This window comes from Ranitomeya variabilis, chromosome 6 (genome assembly GCF_051348905.1).
Source record: "Ranitomeya variabilis isolate aRanVar5 chromosome 6, aRanVar5.hap1, whole genome shotgun sequence".
NCBI classification, from domain to species: Eukaryota; Metazoa; Chordata; class Amphibia; order Anura; family Dendrobatidae; genus Ranitomeya; species Ranitomeya variabilis.
Window position 1 is genome coordinate 350,792,835 of NC_135237.1, and position 22,642 is coordinate 350,815,476.

The window sequence follows — 22,642 nt, forward strand, 5'->3', positions numbered from 1 at the left end:
ATTGTGATAAAGGGATCCAAACCCTAACCCTAACTCTACCCCTAACCTCACCCCTAACCGTTTAATGAACATTTTCTGACAGTCATAGTGCCACGTATTTCAGTGCCACGTATTTCAGTGCCACGTATTTCAGTGCCACGTATTTCAGTGCCACGTATTTCAGTGCCACGTATTTCAGTGCCATGTATTTCAGGGCAACGTATCACATATTTCAGTGCCACGTGTTTCAGTGCCACGTATCACGTATTTCAGTGCCACATATTTTAGTACCACGTATTTCAGTTGCACGTGTTTCAGTGCCACGTATTTCAGTGCCACGTATTTCAGTGCCACGTATTTCAGTGCCACGTATTTCAGTGCCATGTATCACGTATTTCAGTGCCACGTGTTTCAGTGCCACGTATTTAAGTGCCACGTATCACATATTTCAGTGCCACGTATTTCAGTGCCACGTATTTCAGTGCCACGTATTTCAGTGCCACGTATTTCAGTGCCACGTATTTAAGTGCCACGTATCACATATTTCAGTGCCACGTATTTCAGTGCCACGTATTTCAGTGCCACGTATTTCAGTGCCACGTATTTCAGTGCCACGTATCACGTATTTCAGTGCCACGTGTTTCAGTGCCACGTGTTTCAGTGCCACGTGTTTCAGTGCCACGTATCACATATTTCAGTGCCACGTATTTAAGTGCCACGTATTTCAGTGCCACGTATTTCAGTGCCACGTATTTCAGTGCCACGTATTTCAGTGCCACGTATTTCAGTGCCACATATTTCAGTGCCACGAATTTAAGTGCCACGTATTTCAGTGCCACGTATTTCAGTGCCACGTATTTCAGTCACGTTTAGGGTTAGGGGTAGGGTTAGGGTTAGGGCTAGGGTTGGAGGTAAAGTTAGGGTTGGGGCTAAAGTTAGGGTTGGGGCTAAAGTTAAGGTTGGGGCTAAAGTTAGGGTTAGGGTTTGGATTACATTTACGTTTGGATTAGGGTTGGGATTAGAATTATGGGTGTGTCAGGGCTAGGGGTGTGGTTAGGGTTACCGTTGGGATTAGGGTTAGGGGTGTGTTTGGGTTAGGGTTTCAGGTAGAATTGGGGAGTTTCCACTGTCCAGGCACATCAGGGGCTCTCCAAGCGCGACATGGCGTCCAATCTCAATTCCAGCCAATTCTGCGTTGAAAAAGTAAAACAGTGCTCCTTCCCTTCCGAGCTCTCCCGTGCGCCCAAAAAGGGGTTTACCCCAACATATGTGTTATCAGCGTACTCGGGACAAATTGAACAACAACTTCTGGGGTCCAAGCTCTCTTGTTATCCTTAGGAAAATAAAAATTTGGGGGGCTAGAAATCATTTTTGTGGGAAAAAAAATATGTTTTATTTTCACGGCTCTGCGTTATAAACTGTAGTGAAACACTTGGGGGTTCAAAGTTCTCACAACACATCTAGATAAGTTCCTTGGGAGGTCTAGTTTCCAATATGGGGTCACTTGTGGGGGGTTTGTACTGTTTGGGTACATCAGGGGCTCTGCAAATGCAACGTGACGCCTGCAGACCAATCCATTTAAGGCTGCATTCCAAATGGTGCTCCTTCCCTTCCGAGCTCTGTCATGCGCCCAAACAGTGGTTCCCCCCCACATATGGGGTATCAGCGTACTCAGGACATATTGGAAAACAAATTTTGGGGTCCAATTTATTCTGTTACCCTTGTAAAAATACAAAGCTGGGGGCTAAAAAATCATTTTTGAGAAAAAAAAAAAAAATTATTTTCACGGCTCTGCGTTATAATCTGTAGTGAAACACTTGGGGGTTCAAAGCTCTCAAAACACATCTAGATAAGTTCCTTAGGGGGTCTACTTTCCAAAATGGTGTCACTTGTAGGGAGTTTCAATGTTTAGGCACATCAGGGGCTCTCCAAACGCAACATGGCGTCCCATCTCAATTCCAGTCAATTTTGCATTGAAAAGTCAAATGGCGCTCCTTCCCTTCCAAGCTCTGCCATGCGCCCAAACAGTGGTTCCCCCCCACATATGGGGTATCAGCGTACTCAGGACAAATTGGAAAACAAATTTTGGGGTCCAATTTATTCTGTTACCTTTGTAAAAATACAAAGCTGGGGGCTAAAAAATCATTTTTGAGAAAAAAAAAAAAAATTATTTTCACGGCTCTGCGTTATAATCTGTAGTGAAACACTTGGGGGTTCAAAGCTCTCAAAACACATCTAGATAAGTTCCTTAGGGGGTCTACTTTCCAAAATGGTGTCACTTGTAGGGAGTTTCAATGTTTAGGCACATCAGGGGCTCTCCAAACGCAACATGGCGTCCCATCTCAATTCCAGTCAATTTTGCATTGAAAAGTCAAATGGCGCTCCTTCCCTTCCAAGCTCTGCCATGCGCCCAAACAATGGTTTACACCCACATATGGGGTATCAGCGTACTCAGGACAAATTGCACAACATTTTTTGGGGTCCAATTTCTTCTCTTACCCTTGGGAAAATAAAAAATTGGGGGCGAAAAGATCATTTGTGTGAAAAAATATGATTTTTTATTTTTACGGCTCTGCATTATAAACTTCTGTGAAGCACTTGGTGGGTCAAAGTGCTCACCACACATCTAGATAAGTTCCTTAGGGGGTCTACTTTCCAAAATGGTGTCACTTGTAGGGAGTTTCAATGTTTAGGCACATCAGGGGCTCTCCAAACGCAACATGGCGTCCCATCTCAATTCCAGTCAATTTTGCATTGAAAAGTCAAATGGCGCTCCTTCCCTTCCAAGCTCTGCCATGCGCCCAAACAATGGTTTACACCCACATATGGGGTATCAGCGTACTCAGGACAAATTGCACAACATTTTTTGGGGTCCAATTTCTTCTCTTACCCTTGGGAAAATAAAAAATTGGGGGCGAAAAGATCATTTTTGTGAAAAAATATGATTTTTTATTTTTACGGCTCTGCATTATAAACTTCTGTGAAGCACTTGGTGGGTCAAAGTGCTCACCACACATCTAGATAAGTTCCTTAGGGGGTCTACTTTCCAAAATGGTGTCACTTGTAGGGAGTTTCAATGTTTAGGCACATCAGGGGCTCTCCAAACGCAACATGGCGTCCCATCTCAATTCCAGTCAATTTTGCATTGAAAAGTCAAATGGCGCTCCTTCCCTTCCAAGCTCTGCCATGCGCCCAAACAATGGTTTACACCCACATATGGGGTATCAGCGTACTCAGGACAAATTGCACAACATTTTTTGGGGTCCAATTTCTTCTCTTACCCTTGGGAAAATAAAAAATTGGGGGCGAAAAGATCATTTGTGTGAAAAAATATGATTTTTTATTTTTACGGCTCTGCATTATAAACTTCTGTGAAGCACTTGGTGGGTCAAAGTGCTCACCACACATCTAGATAAGTTCCTTAGGGGGTCTACTTTCCAAAATGGTGTCACTTGTAGGGAGTTTCAATGTTTAGGCACATCAGGGGCTCTCCAAACGCAACATGGCGTCCCATCTCAATTCCAGTCAATTTTGCATTGAAAAGTCAAATGGCGCTCCTTCCCTTCCAAGCTCTGCCATGCGCCCAAACAATGGTTTACACCCACATATGGGGTATCAGCGTACTCAGGACAAATTGCACAACATTTTTTGGGGTCCAATTTCTTCTCTTACCCTTGGGAAAATAAAAAATTGGGGGCGAAAAGATCATTTTTGTGAAAAAATATGATTTTTTATTTTTACGGCTCTGCATTATAAACTTCTGTGAAGCACTTGGTGGGTCAAAGTGCTCACCACACATCTAGATAAGTTCCTTAGGGGGTCTACTTTCCAAAATGGTGTCACTTGTAGGGAGTTTCAATGTTTAGGCACATCAGGGGCTCTCCAAACGCAACATGGCGTCCCATCTCAATTCCAGTCAATTTTGCATTGAAAAGTCAAATGGCGCTCCTTCCCTTCCAAGCTCTGCCATGCGCCCAAACAATGGTTTACCCCCACATATGGGGTATCAGCGTACTCAGGACAAATTATACAACAACTTTGGGGGTCCATTTTCTCCTGTTACCCTTGGTAAAATAAAACAAATTGGAGCTGAAATAAATTTTGTGTGAAAAAAAGTTAAATGTTCATTTTTATTTAAACATTCCAAAAATTCCTGTGAAACACCTGAAGGGTTAATAAACTTCTTGAATGTGGTTTTGAGCACCTTGAGGGGTGCAGTTTTTAGAATGGTGTCACACTTGAGTATTTTCTATCATATAGACCCCTCAAAATGACTTCAAATGAGATGTGGTCCCTAAAAAAAAATGGTGTTGTAAAAATGAGAAATTGCTGGTCAACTTTTAACCCTTATAACTCCGTCACAAAAAAAAATTTTGGTTCCAAAATTGTACTGATGTAAAGTAGACATGTGGGAAATGTTACTTATTAAGTATTTTGCGTGACATATGTCTGTGATTTAAGGGCATAAAAATTCAAAGTTGGAAAATTGCAATATTTTCATAATTTTCGCCAAATTTCCATTTTTTTCACAAATAAACGCAAGTTACCGTATTTTCCGGCGTATAAGACGACTTTTTAACCCCCGAAAATCTTCTTAAAAGTCGGGGGTCGTCTTATACGCCGGGAATCGACTTGTACGCCGGTGTATATGGTGGGTGGGGAGGGGGAGTGATCCTGATGACGAGGGGGCGTCTCACAGGAAAGTGAGTAATCCCCATTACCTTATCCTAGCGGTGCAGCGTGGGGGTGTCAGTGCTGGGAGCGGCGGCAGCTGCTGTGTTCTGGTGCGGCGGCTCCTCTTCTGTGTGGGGCCTCTGTGCTGTGAGGTGGCGGCGGCAGCGGCGTATCTTTATCCAGTTGGGGCTCCTCCGGCATCTCCTTAGCCCTGGAGGCCCCGCCGCAACTCCATCGGTGCAATGTGGTGGCCTCCGGGAAAATGGCCGCTGCTCAGATTCAGATCTCGTGTCCCGAGATTTCGGGACGAGATCTGAATCTGAGCAGCGGCCATTTTCCCGGAGGCCACCGCATCGCACCTATTGAGCTGCCTCCGGGAAAATGGCCGCTGCATTGCACTCATGGAGTTGCGGCGGGGCCTCCAGGGCTAAGGAGATGCCGGAGGAGCCCCAACTGGATAAAGATATGCCGCCGCCACCGCCACCGCACAGCACAGAGGCCCCACACAGAAGAGGAGCCGCCGCACCAGAGCACAGCAGCCGCCGCACCAGAGCACAGCATCCGCCGCACCAGAGCACAGCAGCCGCCGCCGCCACTCCCAGCACTGAGACCCCCACGCTGCACCGCTACGATAAGGTAATGGGGGATACTCACTTTCCTGTGAGACGCCCCCTCGTCATCAGGATCACTCCCCCCCCCCCCCCCAAAAGGCACATATTCACCGGCCCTATAAGACGACATAGGGTGTATAAGAAGACCCCCGACTTTTAAGAAGATTTTATATTTTAACTGGTAAAGTTGGGGGGTCGTCTTATACGCCCAGTCGTCTTATACGCCGGAAAATACGGTATATCGAATAAATTTTACCACTAACATGAAGTACAATATGTCACGAGAAAACAATGTCAGAATCGCCAAGATCCGTCAAAGCGTTCCAGAGTTATAGCCTCATAAAGGGACAGTGGTCAGAATTGTAAAAATTGGCCCGGTCATTAACGTGCAAACCACCCTTGGGGGTGAAGGGGTTAGCAGTCCTTGATGCCACCCATTAATGCTGCAGCTGTTGCCCATGGAAGTACTTAAGGTGTTTTTTGCATATTTTTTTCAGATTTTCTTACTTTATTATATTTCTATAATTTTAAAGGCACATGGATGAAAGGATTTATTAAAGGTTCAATAATTAATGTTGACCTTTGCTGGAATACAAAAGGTCTTTATTATGGCACGAAATCTAAGGGGTTACAACAGTGCAGCATAGGGGCTGGCACGACTGGTACGAGAGGAGGCTGGCTCCTTGTAGATCAGTATCCTATGCAGAAAGCGCCAGAGGAGTACAAATGATTCTGTGTGTTCTCCATCACAAGGGGCTGGAGAAATGACAGAAGACATTTAGCTGCTTATCTCTTCAGCCGAGTACAACAATGTGCACGCTGTCATTTTAGCACAGCTAACTACAGTAACTTACAGACTGTAAAATCCCCGATAGGGGGGAAAGCCTGAGAAATGACAGCTCAGCAATATTTAGGATCATACACATTAGGCATTACTACCAGAGAAGAATTATTCTCCTTTGGTGGAATAAGAGTTACACAAGATGGTTAAGCATTAATATAACATTAGTAGGATATGTTCACATGACATTTTTTTCCCCACAGGTCAGTGACTGAGTTGGGCTTACAGCCAAAGCTCTGAAAAACGGGATTCGGCTTCAAATAAGTGGACACTTGCAAAATTGAGGTGAAACAGAACAGAGAGCGACTCTGCTCCATTAAAGGGAACCTGTCACCCCCCCAGGCGTTTTTATCTAAAAGAGCCACCTTGTGCAGCAGTAATCCTGCATTCTGACAAGGTGGCTCTTTTAGTTCTGGGTGCTGTAACTGCCGAAATAATCCGTTTTGTAATTTATCCTAAATACCTTTCTTCAGTCCTGGAGGCAGGCCTTTCCCCCCTGCTGCAGACGCCACACAGCCGTCACTCAAGTCTTCTTGGCGCCGGTGGCCGCCTCCTCAGCGCTGTTTTGAAATCAGCCGGCGCCTGCGCTCTTTTGTCATGCCTTGGGCAGGCGCAGTGAGCGCTGCCCGTCCTCAGTGCTCATATGCAGTCTAGCTGACTGCGCCTGTGCGGCCGCCCTGCCTGTGAATCCCAGCCCCGCAGTGAGAATAAATCAGAAGACACAAGGTGGCTCTTTTAGTTTCAAACGCCTGGTGCAGGTTCCCTTTAAAGTCAGTAGCCCCGTGGGCGAGTACACCGGAATACTGTTTTTTCAGGGTCTCGGATAAGGCCGCTGATGTGGCTAAAATATGATGTGAACATAGCCTTAAAACAAATACATATTAATTCCATAGAATAACAGGTCTGTCAGTCACAGCACATCACTATACGGAGGAATGGATACAAGAAAAACAAACGTGTTTAGGGGACAGGCGAGAGGTCGGTAAGGATAGACATCTGCCGACCGCTATCTTGTGTGTGTGGCCAGCTTGCGAGGCCTTTTACATGGACCGATCAATTGTCAAGTGGCAATTAATGTTACAGCAAGCGGACGGCTGCTTTTTATTGGCATTCATAGGTTACAATAATTGGAAGGTTTTCCATAAATATAATCATTCCTACGATTGTTAATTTTCCCTTCTCGTGTAGTTTTAACTCCTTCACGCCACGGCCATTTTCAGTTTTCCTACCCTTATTCCCAGAGATGTAACTTTTTTTTTCATTTTCTGTCAATATGGCCGTGTGAGGGCTTGTTTTTTGTGGGATGAATTGAACTTTTGAATGATACAATTGATATTACCATATAATGTACTGGAAAATGAAAAAAAAAATTCCAAGTATGGCAAAATTGCAAAAAAAAGTGCAATTTCACATTTGAGTTTTTTTTAATTTACCATGTTTGCTATTGCAAAACTCACCTGGCAGTATGATTCTCCAAGTCAGTACGACTACGCAGATAACCAACATGTATAGTTCATTTTTTATTTTCGTGGTGACAATTTTCCAAAATTTGAATTAAAGTTTTTGCGTTTGTCGGCATTTTCCGAGACCCTCAGAATTTTTATTTTTTGGGATGTGGGGCTAGGTGATTGCTTATTTTTTGCGCCCTGAGATGATTTTTTTTTTTCTTGTTACACCGTTTACTGCTCAAATTAATTTAGTTAATATTTTGATAGATCGGACATATCTGAATGCAGTGATACCAAATGAGTTTTTTGTAATTGTTTTATGTTCAATGGTGCAAAACGGGGATCATTTTAACTTGTGGGTTTTTTTATTATTATTTTTAAACTTTTTTTTCCCTTCAATTTTTACTGTCTTCAATAGTGCGCCCTTGGGAGACTTGATGCTGCAATCAGCTGTCATGAGCAGATTAAGATGCGGCCTCACCGCAGGAGCCTGCATTGAAGTGGGGAACACGACTAAGGCTACGTTCACATTTGCGGTCCTCGCCGCAGCGTCGGGCGCCGCAGCGGCGCCGCATGCATCATGCGCCCCTATATTTAACATGGGGGCGCATGCACATGCGGTGCACTTGCGTTTGGCGCCGCATGCGTCCCTGCGGCGCCCGCGTCGGGGCGCAGAGGACGCAGCAAGTTGCATTTTTGCTGCGTCCAAAATCAATGAAAAAAAGGACGAATGCGGCGCAAAACGCAGCGTTGTGCATGCGTTTTGCCGCGTTTTTGTTTGCGTTGTGCGCTGCGGCGCCGACGCTGCGGCGCACAACGCAAATGTGAACGTAGCCTAAAGGCTACTTTCACATTAGCGTCGTGCACTGCACGTCGCAATGCGACGTTGCAGCGCACCGACGCATACTGTGCAAGCGCCGCACAACGGGGGCAGCGGATGCTGTTTTTCAACGCATCCGCTGCCCCATTGTGAGGTGCGGGGAGGCGGGGGCGGTGTTCCGGCCACGCATGCGCGGTCGGAAAAGACGGTCTCGACGCACCAAAAAACGTTACATGCAACGTTTTTTGGTGGCGACGGACCGACGCAACACAACACAACCGTCGCACGACGGTTGCGACGTGTGGCAATGTGTTGCACTGCGTCGCTAATGCAAGTCTATGGAGAAAAAACGCATCCTGCAAGCACTTTTGCAGGATTCGTTTTTTCTCCAAAACGACGCATAGCGACGTGCAGTGCAGGACGCTAGTGTGAAAGTAGCCTAATAATGTAAATATATGTGAAGCCATGAAGGGGTTAATTACAAGAGAAATAAACATATGATTGAATCCCATACTCGTTTCCATAGAGTGCTATAAGATGAGAGAATAAAACTAATTAAAATGTAACTAAATGAAGCAGGAGTCTTCGCTCCATCGAACGTTCGTGTGTTTTTCAGGACAGTTTCTTCTTTTGCCCCTTCCTGCAGGTGACAGGTCAACCATTTGCTTAGGATGCTGCAATAAAAATCTTATTCCAGTTGTCCAGCGTCTGACCACTGGTATGCGTGAAGACGAAGGGAGGTATCGCATATGACAGTCACTGAAGAGCATGAGGAAGCAGCGCATATGCGATACCTCCCTTCGCTTTCCCGCATGCCAGTGGTTGTTCTCTCAACCGGTATCTGTGCAGCAGCGGTTACATGATATTCATGTGTTGCCATTAAGCAACTCAGCAAGGTGAGTGTATCTCCCCTTTTCCCTGACATCCCATTGTCATTGGATAAGACCCTATTATGCTTTTTCTCTTCCCAGTTTCATTCGTATTGCCCACTGGCATGGAATTGTTTAGTAAAGAAACATTCACAGACTCCTATGGTAAAGTTCACCTGAAGTAGGTATACACTGGCCAAAAATACAATGCTATGAATCTGACTAACAAGACGTTTTCACACAATTCAGTGCCGGAAACAAGTGACTCATAGAGCTGCCTACCAAGTTTAGCTGTGACTGACTGAAGAGCTGCTAGGAATACGGGAATGTTCTGCAGCTGCTCTTGTAGTTCCACCAGGCCACTTCTCTTCTTCTCCCAGTGGGCAGACAGCATCACCACCTCACTGTCAACCAGCTGCAAACAAAAAAAAAAAAACATTCCCCAAAATTTTAAAGTTCAAATGTTGTAATAAAATCAAATATATTAATAGTTCTTAGAAAATGTAAAGGTCACAAAACTTTATTTATAAAATCTGTGTATACTGATAATTCTATATGGTATTTTGCAATCTAACAGTATAAATGCATTAGAAGTACTGTCAGTTAAGATGGTGACATCTAGTGACAGAATTGATGCATTGAACATATAGTATACTGGTGAATGTACTAACTGTCCTACATTACTCCCTAACCATAGTATATAGTACAAATACTCGATCTCCGCTCCATACATTGTCCATGGGACTGCTAAACAGAGTACGGCGCTCGGCTATTTCCCCTGCGGTTAAAGGGAAGGTGCCACCAGTTTTTTTGTAGTTTGTTTTTTTGTGAAATTAAGCTTAAAATAGTAAATAAAATGTATTAATGCAATGTTTGCAAGCATTTCTATATGAAAAATATTATATATTTTCTTACAAATATATATATTTACCACTAGGGGGAGCATTTTCCGTTTTAGACCTCAAGCAGCTATAGTAAGACTTACCAGCTTTACTGTTAGCTGGAAAATTGGGGCAGTAACTGCTGACATCACCATTTCCCTCCCCTTTTGGGTGGTCTAATATCCCTAGGGCAGAATGAAGAGCAGCATCACAGGGCAGAGCCATTTTGTGTGTGACTGCCCTGTGATCTGCTATCACCAGCAGTTACTGCATCAGAAACACAGCTAGAGTTTACAAAAGAGCAGAACACAGTGGGCTCAGCAGCATGGTGGACTGGAGGAAGGGTGAAGACATGTGGTGTGTATGTATGGAGCAGCTTCTCTCCTGCGATAGAGAGTAAGTAGAGCTCGGTAGATAGCTATAATAAAATGGCGGCTAGTCACACCTACAGCAGTGAATTGTGCAGCCCACACAGAGGCGTGCCCAGCTCACTGCTAATGCTGCTGCAATGTTAGAGATAGACCGACGCTCACCCTATTATCTCCTATGTCCATGGGGTGCCGTAAAATGACACTGATAGTGCCGTGAACTGATGTGAAACCCAGATGTCAGCCCCCAGTGCCTTCTTTAAAATCATATAACACACGAAATCTGTTTCACATGCATTTAAAACTTGGTTATAGCAGCATGTTATGCTACATTACAGTGATTTACCGTATTAATGATCTACAAACGCGGTACCTTCCCTTTAAGGGAAAGATTTCTATTGTGGGAATACCCCTTTTTTAATGCGGCAAAAGATTTGAACTCTTGTGCTTTATTCATATTTTTTTAAACTTATTTTTTTTTTAACTTTATACTTTACGAAATAGTCACCTTACGGGACTTGACGTTGCGATTGTCTGATTGCTTGGAGTATACATAACAGGGCTTCAGAATTGCTATGTATAGCTAAAATCATGATTATTAACGCCAGATAAACGCTGGCTTTCACAGGATCATAATGACAGGCAGACCCCCGGCTCAGAAACTGACAGAGGAATTTAGCAGGTTAACAGCTGTGGGTGGAGCAGAGGTTCTACTCCCGACTATTAAAGGCAGATTATGTCTGATTAAACATGCAGAGGGTAAATGTAATACCTCCACAGTTTTTTGTGGTTCAGTTTTAAGTTGTTGCTCATTGTAAGATAAAAATTACCTGGTAATGCGATTATCCAGGTCTAAGGATGAGCGGACTTGTGGATGTTCGGCTCCGGTGAGTTCGGATGAACTTTATAAAAAAAAATTAAAAATTGGTTCGGGTACCAGAACTTGAACTCATTCAAGTGAATGGGGAACCCGAACATCTGGCGGTTCCCACTCTGTCCTCTGTGGGACAGCATGGCAAACACTGGCTCTGACCGGAGAAACCTTACTGAAGACACTGCCGGTCACAGCCCTGGGTATCGCAGACCGATGCGGACACCCAAGCTGTTACACAGAGGACAGCGTGTGAACCAGATAGCAGCGAGAGCAGGCGACACTGATGAGAGGATTCACCAGCCGCAGCCTGTGCATAGGAAGAAATAGGTCAGTGAGATGTAGAATTAGTGCAGTGGATGTGTAGCTTACAGTCCATGTATTTAGCTAATAAAGAAATAAGGAAAAAAATGGTGGGGGGTCCCTCTTATTTTTAATACCCAGCAGACAGCTGGAGGCTGGTTTTATTCTGCTATCCCAACAGAATGTGCGGGAAATACAAACAGTTTCACTTATGAAACAGATTTATCTTTTACATCATATCCGTTGCGCGTCTGCACACATTGAATTGTTTACTACTTTATTGATACAACTTGTAAAAAACTTGGCACTCAGGTAGATGTTGTGAGCAGGTCATTTTATTTTGGGCAGGCAATCCAAAAACAAAAACGTTTCGGTCCTATAAAGACCTTCCTCAGTCTGACTGTATATAAAGCAAAGAACAAAATAAATATATATTTATGTACAAACCGTTAAAAACCAAATGCAAAGCAAATGTCAGGATGGGATAAAACAAAGAACAAAGCCACCAAGGAAAAAGAGAAATATAATCAGTCAAAAAGGGTGTGGGGCCAGAATGATATCTAAAAGAGATATGTCATAAAGATACGCATTATGAAGTGTTGTATTGGATATATTATCTTTGCATTTTTTCTTGCTATCATATTGCAAAATAATATAGCATATTGCTACTTCTGGTTAAAGCGGTTTCTTATGGTTGTCAGGCAAGGTTGGAAAAAAGATGCAATATTGGCTTTTTTTGTCTAGTAACCTGATGTATTTGTTTTAAATGTTTGTCCTTCCTTGTTGGCTTTTGTGTTAAATTAACCCCTTAGTGACAGAGCCAATTTTTACAATTCTGACCAAAGTGACTTTGAGGTTATAGCTCTAGAACGCTTCAACGGATCCCGGTGATTCTGAGATTGTTTTTTCGTGACATAGTGTGTACTTCATGTTAGAGGTAAAATTTGTTTAATATAACTTGCGTTTATTTATGAAAAAAATTGAAGTTTGGCAAAAATGTTGAACATTTTGCAATTTTCAAACTTTTTATTTTTGTACCCTTAAATCAGAGAATCATATCGCGCAAAATAGTTAATAAATAACATTTCCCTCATGTCAACTTTACATCAGCACAATTTTGGAAACAGAATTTTTTTTTTTGTTAGGAAGTTATAAGGGTTAAAAATTGACCAGCAATTTCACAGTTTTCCAATAAAATTTACAAAATTATTATTTTAGGGACCCCTCACATTTGAAGTGAGTTTGGGGGGGTCAATCTAACAGAAAATACCGTATATGCCGAGATTTTCAGCCCATTTTTTTAGGCTGAAAGTGCCCCTCTTGACTTATACTCGAGTCATAGTCCCAGGGGGTCGGCGGGGCAGGGGGAGCGGCAGTTGTCAAATCATACTCACCTGCTCCTGATACGTCTCTGCATGTCCTTGCTTCTCCGGCGCCCGCAGTTCTTCCTGTGTTCAGCGGTCATGTGGTACCGCTCATTAATGAATACGGCCCCTATAGGGGTGGAGCACATATTCATTACTCTAATGAGCGGTACCAGTGACCACTGAACACACAAACAAGCTGGCGGCGCCAGAGACCATCGCATCGGAGAAGCTGCCACGCACCGCTGTGTCTTCTGCGTCGTCTGGCTGTGACAATCAGGTCAGAGGGCGCCATAACGTGTTTAGTGTGTGCGGCGGTGGAATGGGGACAGGTGAATATCGCAAGTGCCAGTGTCCCCGCCTGCTCAGGACAAGAGGCGAGTATGTCTTTTTTTTAATCGCAGCAGCATTATATGGGGCAAATGTTTCTATGGAGCATCTTATAGGGCCATAATCAACCTTTATGCAGCATTATATCGGGCAAATGTTCCTATGGAGCATCTTATGGGGCCATAATCAACCTTTATGCAGCATGATATAGTAACATAGTTATTAAGGTTGAAGACTTTAAGTCCATCTAGTTCAACCCATAGCCTAACCTAACATGCCCCACCATATTGATCCAGAGGAAGGCAAAAAAAAACCCTTGTGGCAAAGAGTAAGCTCCACATTGGGACAAAAAAATTATTTCCCGACTCCACATACGGCAATCAGACTAGTTCCCTGGATCAACACGCTAACAAGGAATCTAGTATATATAACCAGTAACATTATACTTTTCAAGAAAGGCATCCAGTCCCCTCTTAAATTTAAGTAATGAATCACTCATTACAACATCATATGGCAGAGAGTTCCATAGTCTCTCTGCTCTTACAGTAAAGAATCCGCGTCTGTGATTATGCTTGAACCTTCTTTCCTCCAGGCGTAGAGGATGCCCCCTTGTCCCTGTCTCAGGTCTATGATTAAAAAGATCATCAGAAAGGTCTTTGTACTGTCCCCTCATATATTTATACATTAGCATAAGATCACCCCTTAGTCTTCGTTTTTCCAAACTAAATAGCCCCAAGTGTAATAACCCATCTTGGTATTGCAGACCCCCTTGGTCGCTCTTCTCTGCACAAGCTCTAGTTCAAGAAGTTGTCCACTACAATAATTTTTTTTTTTTCATAAATCTTGCTATTATGTGCCACTGAAAACATCCACTGTGTTTATTTTAGCAATATTACCTTTATCATGCTGTAGCAGCACATCTTCAGTGCTGGATCCAGCTCTCATGGGGTTAATCGACAACTTCCTTTCTCCTGAGTTATTGTGCTCTAATACTACAAGTTCCATGATGCTTTGCACAGGCCTCTAAGCACGAACCTACCACACCCACTCCAAAACACACCCAAACCCCTCCCTCCTCTCGCTTCAAAAAGATTTGTGATGTCATTTCTGTCCAACCTCCTCTTTTACATTTGTCCAACCCACACTCCATTACACACAGATAGATGGATGATAGATAGATATGGGATAGATAGATAGATAGATAGATAGATAGATAGATAGATAGATAGATAGATAGATAGATAGATAGATAGATAGATAGATAGATATGGGATAGATAGATAGATATGGGATAGATAGATAGATAGATAGATAGATAGATAGATAGATAGATAGATAGATAGATAGATAGATAGATATGGGATAGATATGGGATAGATAGATAGATAGATATGGGATAGATAGATAGATAGATATGGGATAGATAGATAGATAGATAGATATGGGATAGATAGATAGATATGGGATAGATAGATAGATAGATATGGGATAGATAGATAGATAGATAGATATGGGATAGATAGATAGATAGATATGGGATAGATAGATAGATATGGGATAGATAGATAGATATGGGATAGATAGATAGATATGGGATAGATATAGGATAGATAGATATATATGGGATAGATAGATAGATAGATAGATAGATAGATAGATAGATAGATAGATAGATAGATAGATATGGGATAGATAGATAGATAGATAGATATGGGATAGATATAGGATAGATAGATATATATGGGATAGATAGATAGATAGATAGATAGATAGATAGATATGGGATAGATAGATAGATAGATAGATATGGGATAGATAGATAGATATAGGATAGATAGATAGATATGGGATAGATAGATAGATAGATAGATAGATAGATAGATAGATAGATAGATAGATAGATAGATAGATAGATATATATGGGATAGATAGATAGATAGATAGATAGATAGATAGATAGATAGATAGATATGGGATAGATAGATAGATAGATAGATATGGGATAGATAGATAGATAGATAGATAGATAGATAGATAGATATGGGATAGATAGATAGATAGATAGATAGATAGATAGATATGGGATAGATAGATAGATAGATATGGGATAGATAGATAGATAGATAGATATGGGATAGATAGATAGATATGGGATAGATAGATAGATATGGGATAGATAGATAGATATGGGATAGATAGATAGATAGATAGATAGATAGATAGATAGATAGATAGATAGATAGATAGATAGATATGGGATAGATAGATAGATAGATATGGGATAGATAGATAGATAGATAGATAGATAGATAGATAGATATGGGATAGATAGATAGATAGATATATATGGGATAGATAGATATGGGACAGATAGATACAGAGATATATCTATACATCTGCATCAAAACCGCACCAAAAACGCATCAAAACAGCACCAAAACCTGCATAAAAAAACATAAAAAACCTGAATCAAAACCACGCGAAAAAACGCACCAAGAACTGCATCAAAACCGCGCAAAAAATGCATAAAAAACGCAGCTGCGTTTTCTGCAAGGAGATGCAGATTTTGTGCAGAAAATTCTGCACCCAAATCTGCAACGTGTGCACACAGCATAAAACTGACCTGTTATTATGATTCTCCAGGTCATTACGAGTTCATAAACACCAAACACGTCTAGGTTATTTTTTATCTAAGTGGTGAAAAAAAATTCCAAACTTTGCTAAAAAGAAATAAAATAATTGCGCCATTTTATGATACCCGTAGCGTCTCTATTTTCTGTGATTTCGGGTCGGTGAAGGCTAATTTTTTGCGTGCCGAGCTGACGTTTTTAAACTATACCACCTTTGTGCAGATACGTTCTTTTGATCGCCCGTTATTGTATTTTAATGCAATGTCGCGGCAACCAAAAAAACATAATTTTGGCTTTTGATTTTTTTTTTCTCGCTACGCCGTTTACCGATCATGTAAATTTTTTTGTTGTATTGAAAACAGCTGAGGTGTTGCGGGTTTGAAGTGGGCTCACCGCCGAAGCCCACCTCAAAGCGGGGGATACTGCCAGCTGACGTACTATTCCGTCAGCTGGGAGAAAGGGGTTAATGAACAATATGTTTCAATAAAAAAAAAATTAAAAAAAAAATGGCGTGGGCTCCCCCGCAATTTTCTGTGCCAGAGGGGGAAAGCCGACGGCCGGGGGCCAATATTTGTAGCCTGCTATGAATATCAGCCTGCAGCTGTCTGCGTAGCCTTTACTGGCTATTAAAATAGGGGGACCCCCCCCCAAAAAAAAATGACGTGGGGTCCACCTATATTTTATAGCCAGAAAGGCTACGCAGACAGCTGCGGGCTGATATTCATAGCCTAGAGAGGGGCCATGGATATTACCCCCCCCGGCTACAAATACCAGCCCCCAGCCGCCCCAGAAATGGCGCAAGTGAAAGAGTTAATAAAAAAAAAGAGAGACACAGCCAGAAAAAAGTATTTTAATATTCTTCATTTAACCATACTTACCATACTTCAGCGCCTGCAAAAAACGTAAAATAATAAACCGTATACTACCTGTCCGCTGTAGTCCAATTAATAGCGAGTGTCCCAAGACTATCTCCCCTATAGAACAGTGACATCGGGTGATGTCACTGCTCTATAGGACCTTCAGTGACACACTGACAGGAGACAATGGCTCCTGCAGTGCATCACTGAGGGTTTACCTGAGTTCAAAGTCTCACTTTATGGCAATTGCTGCATGGGAAAATTTCTCACACAGCTATGCCATAAGTGAGAATAGGTATACAACAAAGAGCGTGTGCACTACTGTTAAGAGGTGCACAGGTAGGTTCCCACACCATATAAATCAAGAGAAAACCATGCACTCAACTTAATGCTTGTGATATTTTATTGTAGTACCCCAAAAACGTTTCGGTCCGTAATCTGGACCTTCATCAGTTACTACAAGTGAAAAATAATAAATGAAAATAATACAACTAAACAAAAGTATATACAAAGAACAAATATGAGATATTGAAGCGCATATGTAAAATAGGTCATAATGCAATAGAGTCATGGACATATATAATGTCTAGTAGAACAAGACCTGATCAAGTATAAAGGCACTTTTCATAAGGTGAAAGCGAATAGGGATGGAAGAAAATGGCACGTACCGTACTTAGAATGAAAATAGGGTTAAAGAGACATATTAGCCTCAAGGCACAAATATGGTCAGCATCTGAGAAGGTGAGGCAAAATAAGGCAGAGTGTTAGCCGAGATAGGACCGTGTGCTCGGTTAGAGATATAATAGGGCATACCTGGTAATTGCGCTGAACAGAGGTATTATGAGCTAGGACTAAACAAAGGTATATATTAGAATCGTATGCTCAAACTCTGTAGCAGCAAAAGTGTCCCGAACTGATACAAGTCAGTTGGATGGCAGTGCGGTAGCTATGGAGTTATTACCTGTATCCGGAGAACGTGGAGACTTGTGCCGACATCAGACGCGGTTTCCCCCGCTCGTCTGATGTGTGGGTGGATAGTGCGTCTCTAAATAGAGGGGGGGGCGTGTCAGAATCAACCCCGGCCAATACAGCGATGCACTAGAGTGGCGGAGGTGACGTCGCCGAATGTGCAGAGGCCAGGCGCATATCCTGTGCGGCTATGATATGTCTCCGTCAGGAGCCGGGACAACCGGAAGTGACGGAGCCCGGGCATAATAAGTCCGTGTGCAACGTGCTGCTGCTTGTAATGTTCCACCAGTGCGGAGTGGGACGTTAGAAGGGAGGATAAGAGATCCTCAAGGTGGGCGGTGCCTGGGACAAGAACGGAGCTCAGTAGAGGTTATGCGTGGTGGTGAAATTCAGTGTTGTGCCTTGGCGTGCAGTATTGAGGTAGAGACGACCAGCTGCTCCAGAAAGGAAGGGCATGATAAGAGATGTAAGACATGCTTTCAATAAAGTCGGCTCTAAAGAGAGATAATAAAGAAACAAATTAAATACAATTGGCTGCACAACATGAATTAACAGTAAAACGTATATAATGGTACATAGAAAAACATGATGTTTATGTGACCAAAACCGTTAAGAGACAAAAAATGGCGCATATAGGTAATACATAGTATTGGCACAGTTACAAAATGATAAGGAAATACCACACTGAGTGTTGCCAAGAAACCAAGAACATAATATATAGTTGTGTTTCTAGAGAAATGCTGCCAGATCGTACTCTCTATTGAGACCCTTGGGGTGGAGAGTCTCGAGATTGTGAATCCAAAAAGCCTCTCTACGTTTTAAACGTGCAATCCTGTCACCACCCCGTCTCATAGGTGGTATGTGCTCTATGACCTGGAATCGCAGCTGTGCGATGCTATGTCCTTTGGTGGTGAAGTGAAGGGGAATAGGTAATAGGAGATTTTTACAACGTATGGTGGACTTGTGCTTTGATATCCTATCCCTTATTTGTTGTGTTGTTTCCCCCACATACAGTAAGCCACACGGGCATTTGATCAAGTACACGACCCATGATGTGTCACAGGTGAAGAAATCCGGAATACGGAAAATTTTGCCAGACTGGGGATGGTGGAATGTTGTACCTTTAAGGACATTGTGGCATTGTGCACAATGAAGGCAGGGAAAGGTGCCTGTGCGAGGATTTTGTAGAAAGCGTTGGCGTGGTGCCACTCTGTTAGTGCCTATGTCTGCCTTAACTAACGAATCTTTGAGATTAGGGGGGCGCCTAAAACAGGGAAGGAAGGGTTCATGAAACTCCGGAACCTCCGGGTGGGCACTCCTCAGTAAGTGCCAATGTCTGCGTATGGATCTATGTAAGATGTAGGCACAGGGATGGAAAGAGTGGATGAACGGAATCCGTTTTGAGGACCTATTGGGTCGGGGTGGAGAGGGTAATGCAGCATTATGGATAACTGTTGCTGGGTAACCGCGTTGGGAAAATTTGGACGCCATCTCCTGGAGGCGGAGAGAGCGGAGGTCCGTGTCAGAAACAATTCTGGACACCCGATGAAATTGGGATTTGGGTATCGACTTTTTGGTGGAAGGAGGATGAAAGCTGGTGTAATGCAACAAGCTGTTGCGATCAGTACTTTTGGTGTATAAGTCGGTAGAAATAGATCCGTCAGGCTTGAGGATGACCGTTGTGTCGAGAAAGTTGATCCTATTAAAGTCGTGAGACTTGGTGAATGATATGCCAGGCCAGGCTGTGTTAAGCCAATCAAAGAAGGAGGAGAGGGCTTCCAACGTGCCCACCCATATGCAAAAAATATCATCTATATAACGTTTCCAAAGGAGAACGTTATTTTGGAAAAGAGAATGTGTGTATATGGCGCTCTCCTCGAAATCGGCCATATAACAATTTGCATATGGGGGCGCTACGTTGGAGCCCATCGCGGTGCCGCGAACCTGCAGATAGAAGTCATCTTGAAACATGAAATGATTACGAGTGAGAATGATGGTTAGAAGATCAACACATAAATTTACCTGGTCAGTCGGTAGACCAGAGTGTGAAAGCAGTTTGTGAACTGAATTGATCCCCTCTATGTGTGGGATAGATGTATATAGGTCTCTAACATCCATGGTGACCAGTGTGGCATTTGGGGGGATGTGATCGAGACCTTTCAAGACCTCAAGAAAAGCCCCTGTGTCTAAGATATAAGATCGGGATGTCCGTATTAGCGGAGTTAGGACTTTCTCCAAATATATCGCTAGTGGTGAGAGTATAGAGTCTGTGGAGGCCACGATAGGCCTCCCCGGTGGCTTCTCCAAATTTTTATGTATTTTGGGGATAGTATAGAAAACAGGAATCACTGGATGTGAATTTGTAAGGAAATCACATGTTTTGGAATCTAGTACCCCCAATGTCGTATATTTTTGGAGGATCTCAGCAATGTTTTGTCTAATAGAGGCCGTAGGGTCCCTTTGTAGTTTAAGGTAGATAGTGGTGTCATTTAATTGGCGTAGAATTTCATCTAAGTAATCTGATCTGTTCATCACAACCAGGGCACCCCCTTTATCTGCCGGTTTTATAATAAGACTTTTATCGTCCTGTAGGCCCCGCAGGGCCTGTCGTTCGGTAACCGTGAGGTTAGAGGGATAAAACAAGTTACCCCGGTTGATATCATACCGTAGTGTTTGGAAAGAGTCTTGGACGAACCCGATAAAGGTCTCCATGGCATGTGAGCCATGTGGGGGCCTAAAGTGGCTCTTTTTATGTAACCCCAAACTGCTGGAAGTTAGTGTATTTGAAGAAGTACCTGTTTGGGGTTCGGCTGAGACTGTGTCTGGTATTGAGGCAAAATAGGCTTTGAGCCTGAGTGACCGAAACGTTTTTGGGGTACTACAATAAAATATCACAAGCATTAAGTTGAGTGCATGGTTTTCTCTTGATTTATATGGTGTGGGAACCTACCTGTGCACCTCTTAACAGTAGTGCACACGCTCTTTGTTGTATACTGAGGAACCCTTAGCGTGGAGCACACTGTTTGGTCATGTCAACCTTTTCCTATAATGCAGAAGAGACCTCAAGTATTTTGGCACGTTCAACTTTCAATAGTGATTTCCTTAAAGCCCCACCCAGGGAGACACGAGGCCGTGACCTGGAACGGGAGCTCCGCCACTTCACAAATATAGAGCTTCATTGCGCCACACTCACTGAGTATCTCCGAGCACAGAGGATCCCTAGGGGACTCCGAGTACCACTTCGTCCCACACTCTTTCGGGACTCTTCTGACTACTGTACTAAATTTGAACAGATACTTAATAAATGTTCTTTTGACATAATCACCCTGACAATAGAGCATCTACAGAAGGCCATTGTGACGAGCACAGAAAGCATCAAAACCATTGAGGCACAACTGTCCTCCACTGGCTCCTCTGAGGAACTCTCAGCATTGAAAGACCAAATTTCCAAGAACATCGACAAACATCGACGAGAAACGGAAGAGAGAAAACGGTCCAAATTTAATAGAGACACAGAGGACTACGAGCTAAAACAAGTTTACAGATGGCAAGACAACTTATCCAATCGTCGCTTTTTACCACGTTCAGCTCTTCGGTCCTCTCTCGATTATTCAACATCAGGGTCGGAACAAGAACGGGACACATCCTCAGCTGGGCCCCCTCGTTTTTTAGGACAGCGTCTACGCCCTCCACGAAGAAGACCACGAGGCGCGGCCACGGACGCCGGACGAGACCCAGATCACATGAGAATCACGAGATCACAGGTACCAACCTATTGGTGATCAACATCTCTGATAGAACTTTGGGGGTGGCGGAATATAAGGTCCTACAGAAGGGTTTGTCGTTCTGCCCGTCTTATCGTTGTCACACTTTTGACCTTGAGATGGACCTACAACGATTTTTTCGGTCACTCAGGCTCAAAGCCTATTTTGCCTCAATACCAGACACAGTCTCAGCCGAACCCCAAACAGGTACTTCTTCAAATACACTAACTTCCAGCAGTTTGGGGTTACATAAAAAGAGCCACTTTAGGCCCCCACATGGCTCACATGCCATGGAGACCTTTATCGGGTTCGTCCAAGACTCTTTCCAAACACTACGGTATGATATCAACCGGGGTAACTTGTTTTATCCCTCTAACCTCACGGTTACCGAACGACAGGCCCTGCGGGGCCTACAGGACGATAAAAGTCTTATTATAAAACCGGCAGATAAAGGGGGTGCCCTGGTTGTGATGAACAGATCAGATTACTTAGATGAAATTCTACGCCAATTAAATGACACCACTATCTACCTTAAACTACAAAGGGACCCTACGGCCTCTATTAGACAAAACATTGCTGAGATCCTCCAAAAATATACGACATTGGGGGTACTAGATTCCAAAACATGTGATTTCCTTACAAATTCACATCCAGTGATTCCTGTTTTCTATACTATCCCCAAAATACATAAAAATTTGGAGAAGCCACCGGGGAGGCCTATCGTGGCCTCCACAGACTCTATACTCTCACCACTAGCGATATATTTGGAGAAAGTCCTAACTCCGCTAATACGGACATCCCGATCTTATATCTTAGACACAGGGGCTTTTCTTGAGGTCTTGAAAGGTCTCGATCACATCCCCCCAAATGCCACACTGGTCACCATGGATGTTAGAGACCTATATACATCTATCCCACACATAGAGGGGATCAATTCAGTTCACAAACTGCTTTCACACTCTGGTCTACCGACTGACCAGGTAAATTTATGTGTTGATCTTCTAACCATCATTCTCACTCGTAATCATTTCATGTTTCAAGATGACTTCTATCTGCAGGTTCG

The 22,642-nt window shown here is 43.1% G+C and overlaps 1 protein-coding gene across 5 annotated transcripts in view; it reads right to left on the reverse strand.

Moving 5' to 3' along the window:
• DTNBP1 (dystrobrevin binding protein 1) overlaps window positions 1-22,642 on the reverse strand; it is a 234,886-nt gene that overhangs the window by 137,214 nt on the left and 75,030 nt on the right. For all 5 annotated transcript variants that reach the window (XM_077269927.1, XM_077269925.1, XM_077269923.1 and 2 more), the window contains one exon: window positions 9,525-9,657. In XM_077269927.1, the coding sequence (XP_077126042.1) occupies window positions 9,525-9,636 (112 nt within the window). In that variant the 5' untranslated portion in view covers window positions 9,637-9,657. The remainder of the gene's footprint in view (window positions 1-9,524; window positions 9,658-22,642) is intronic.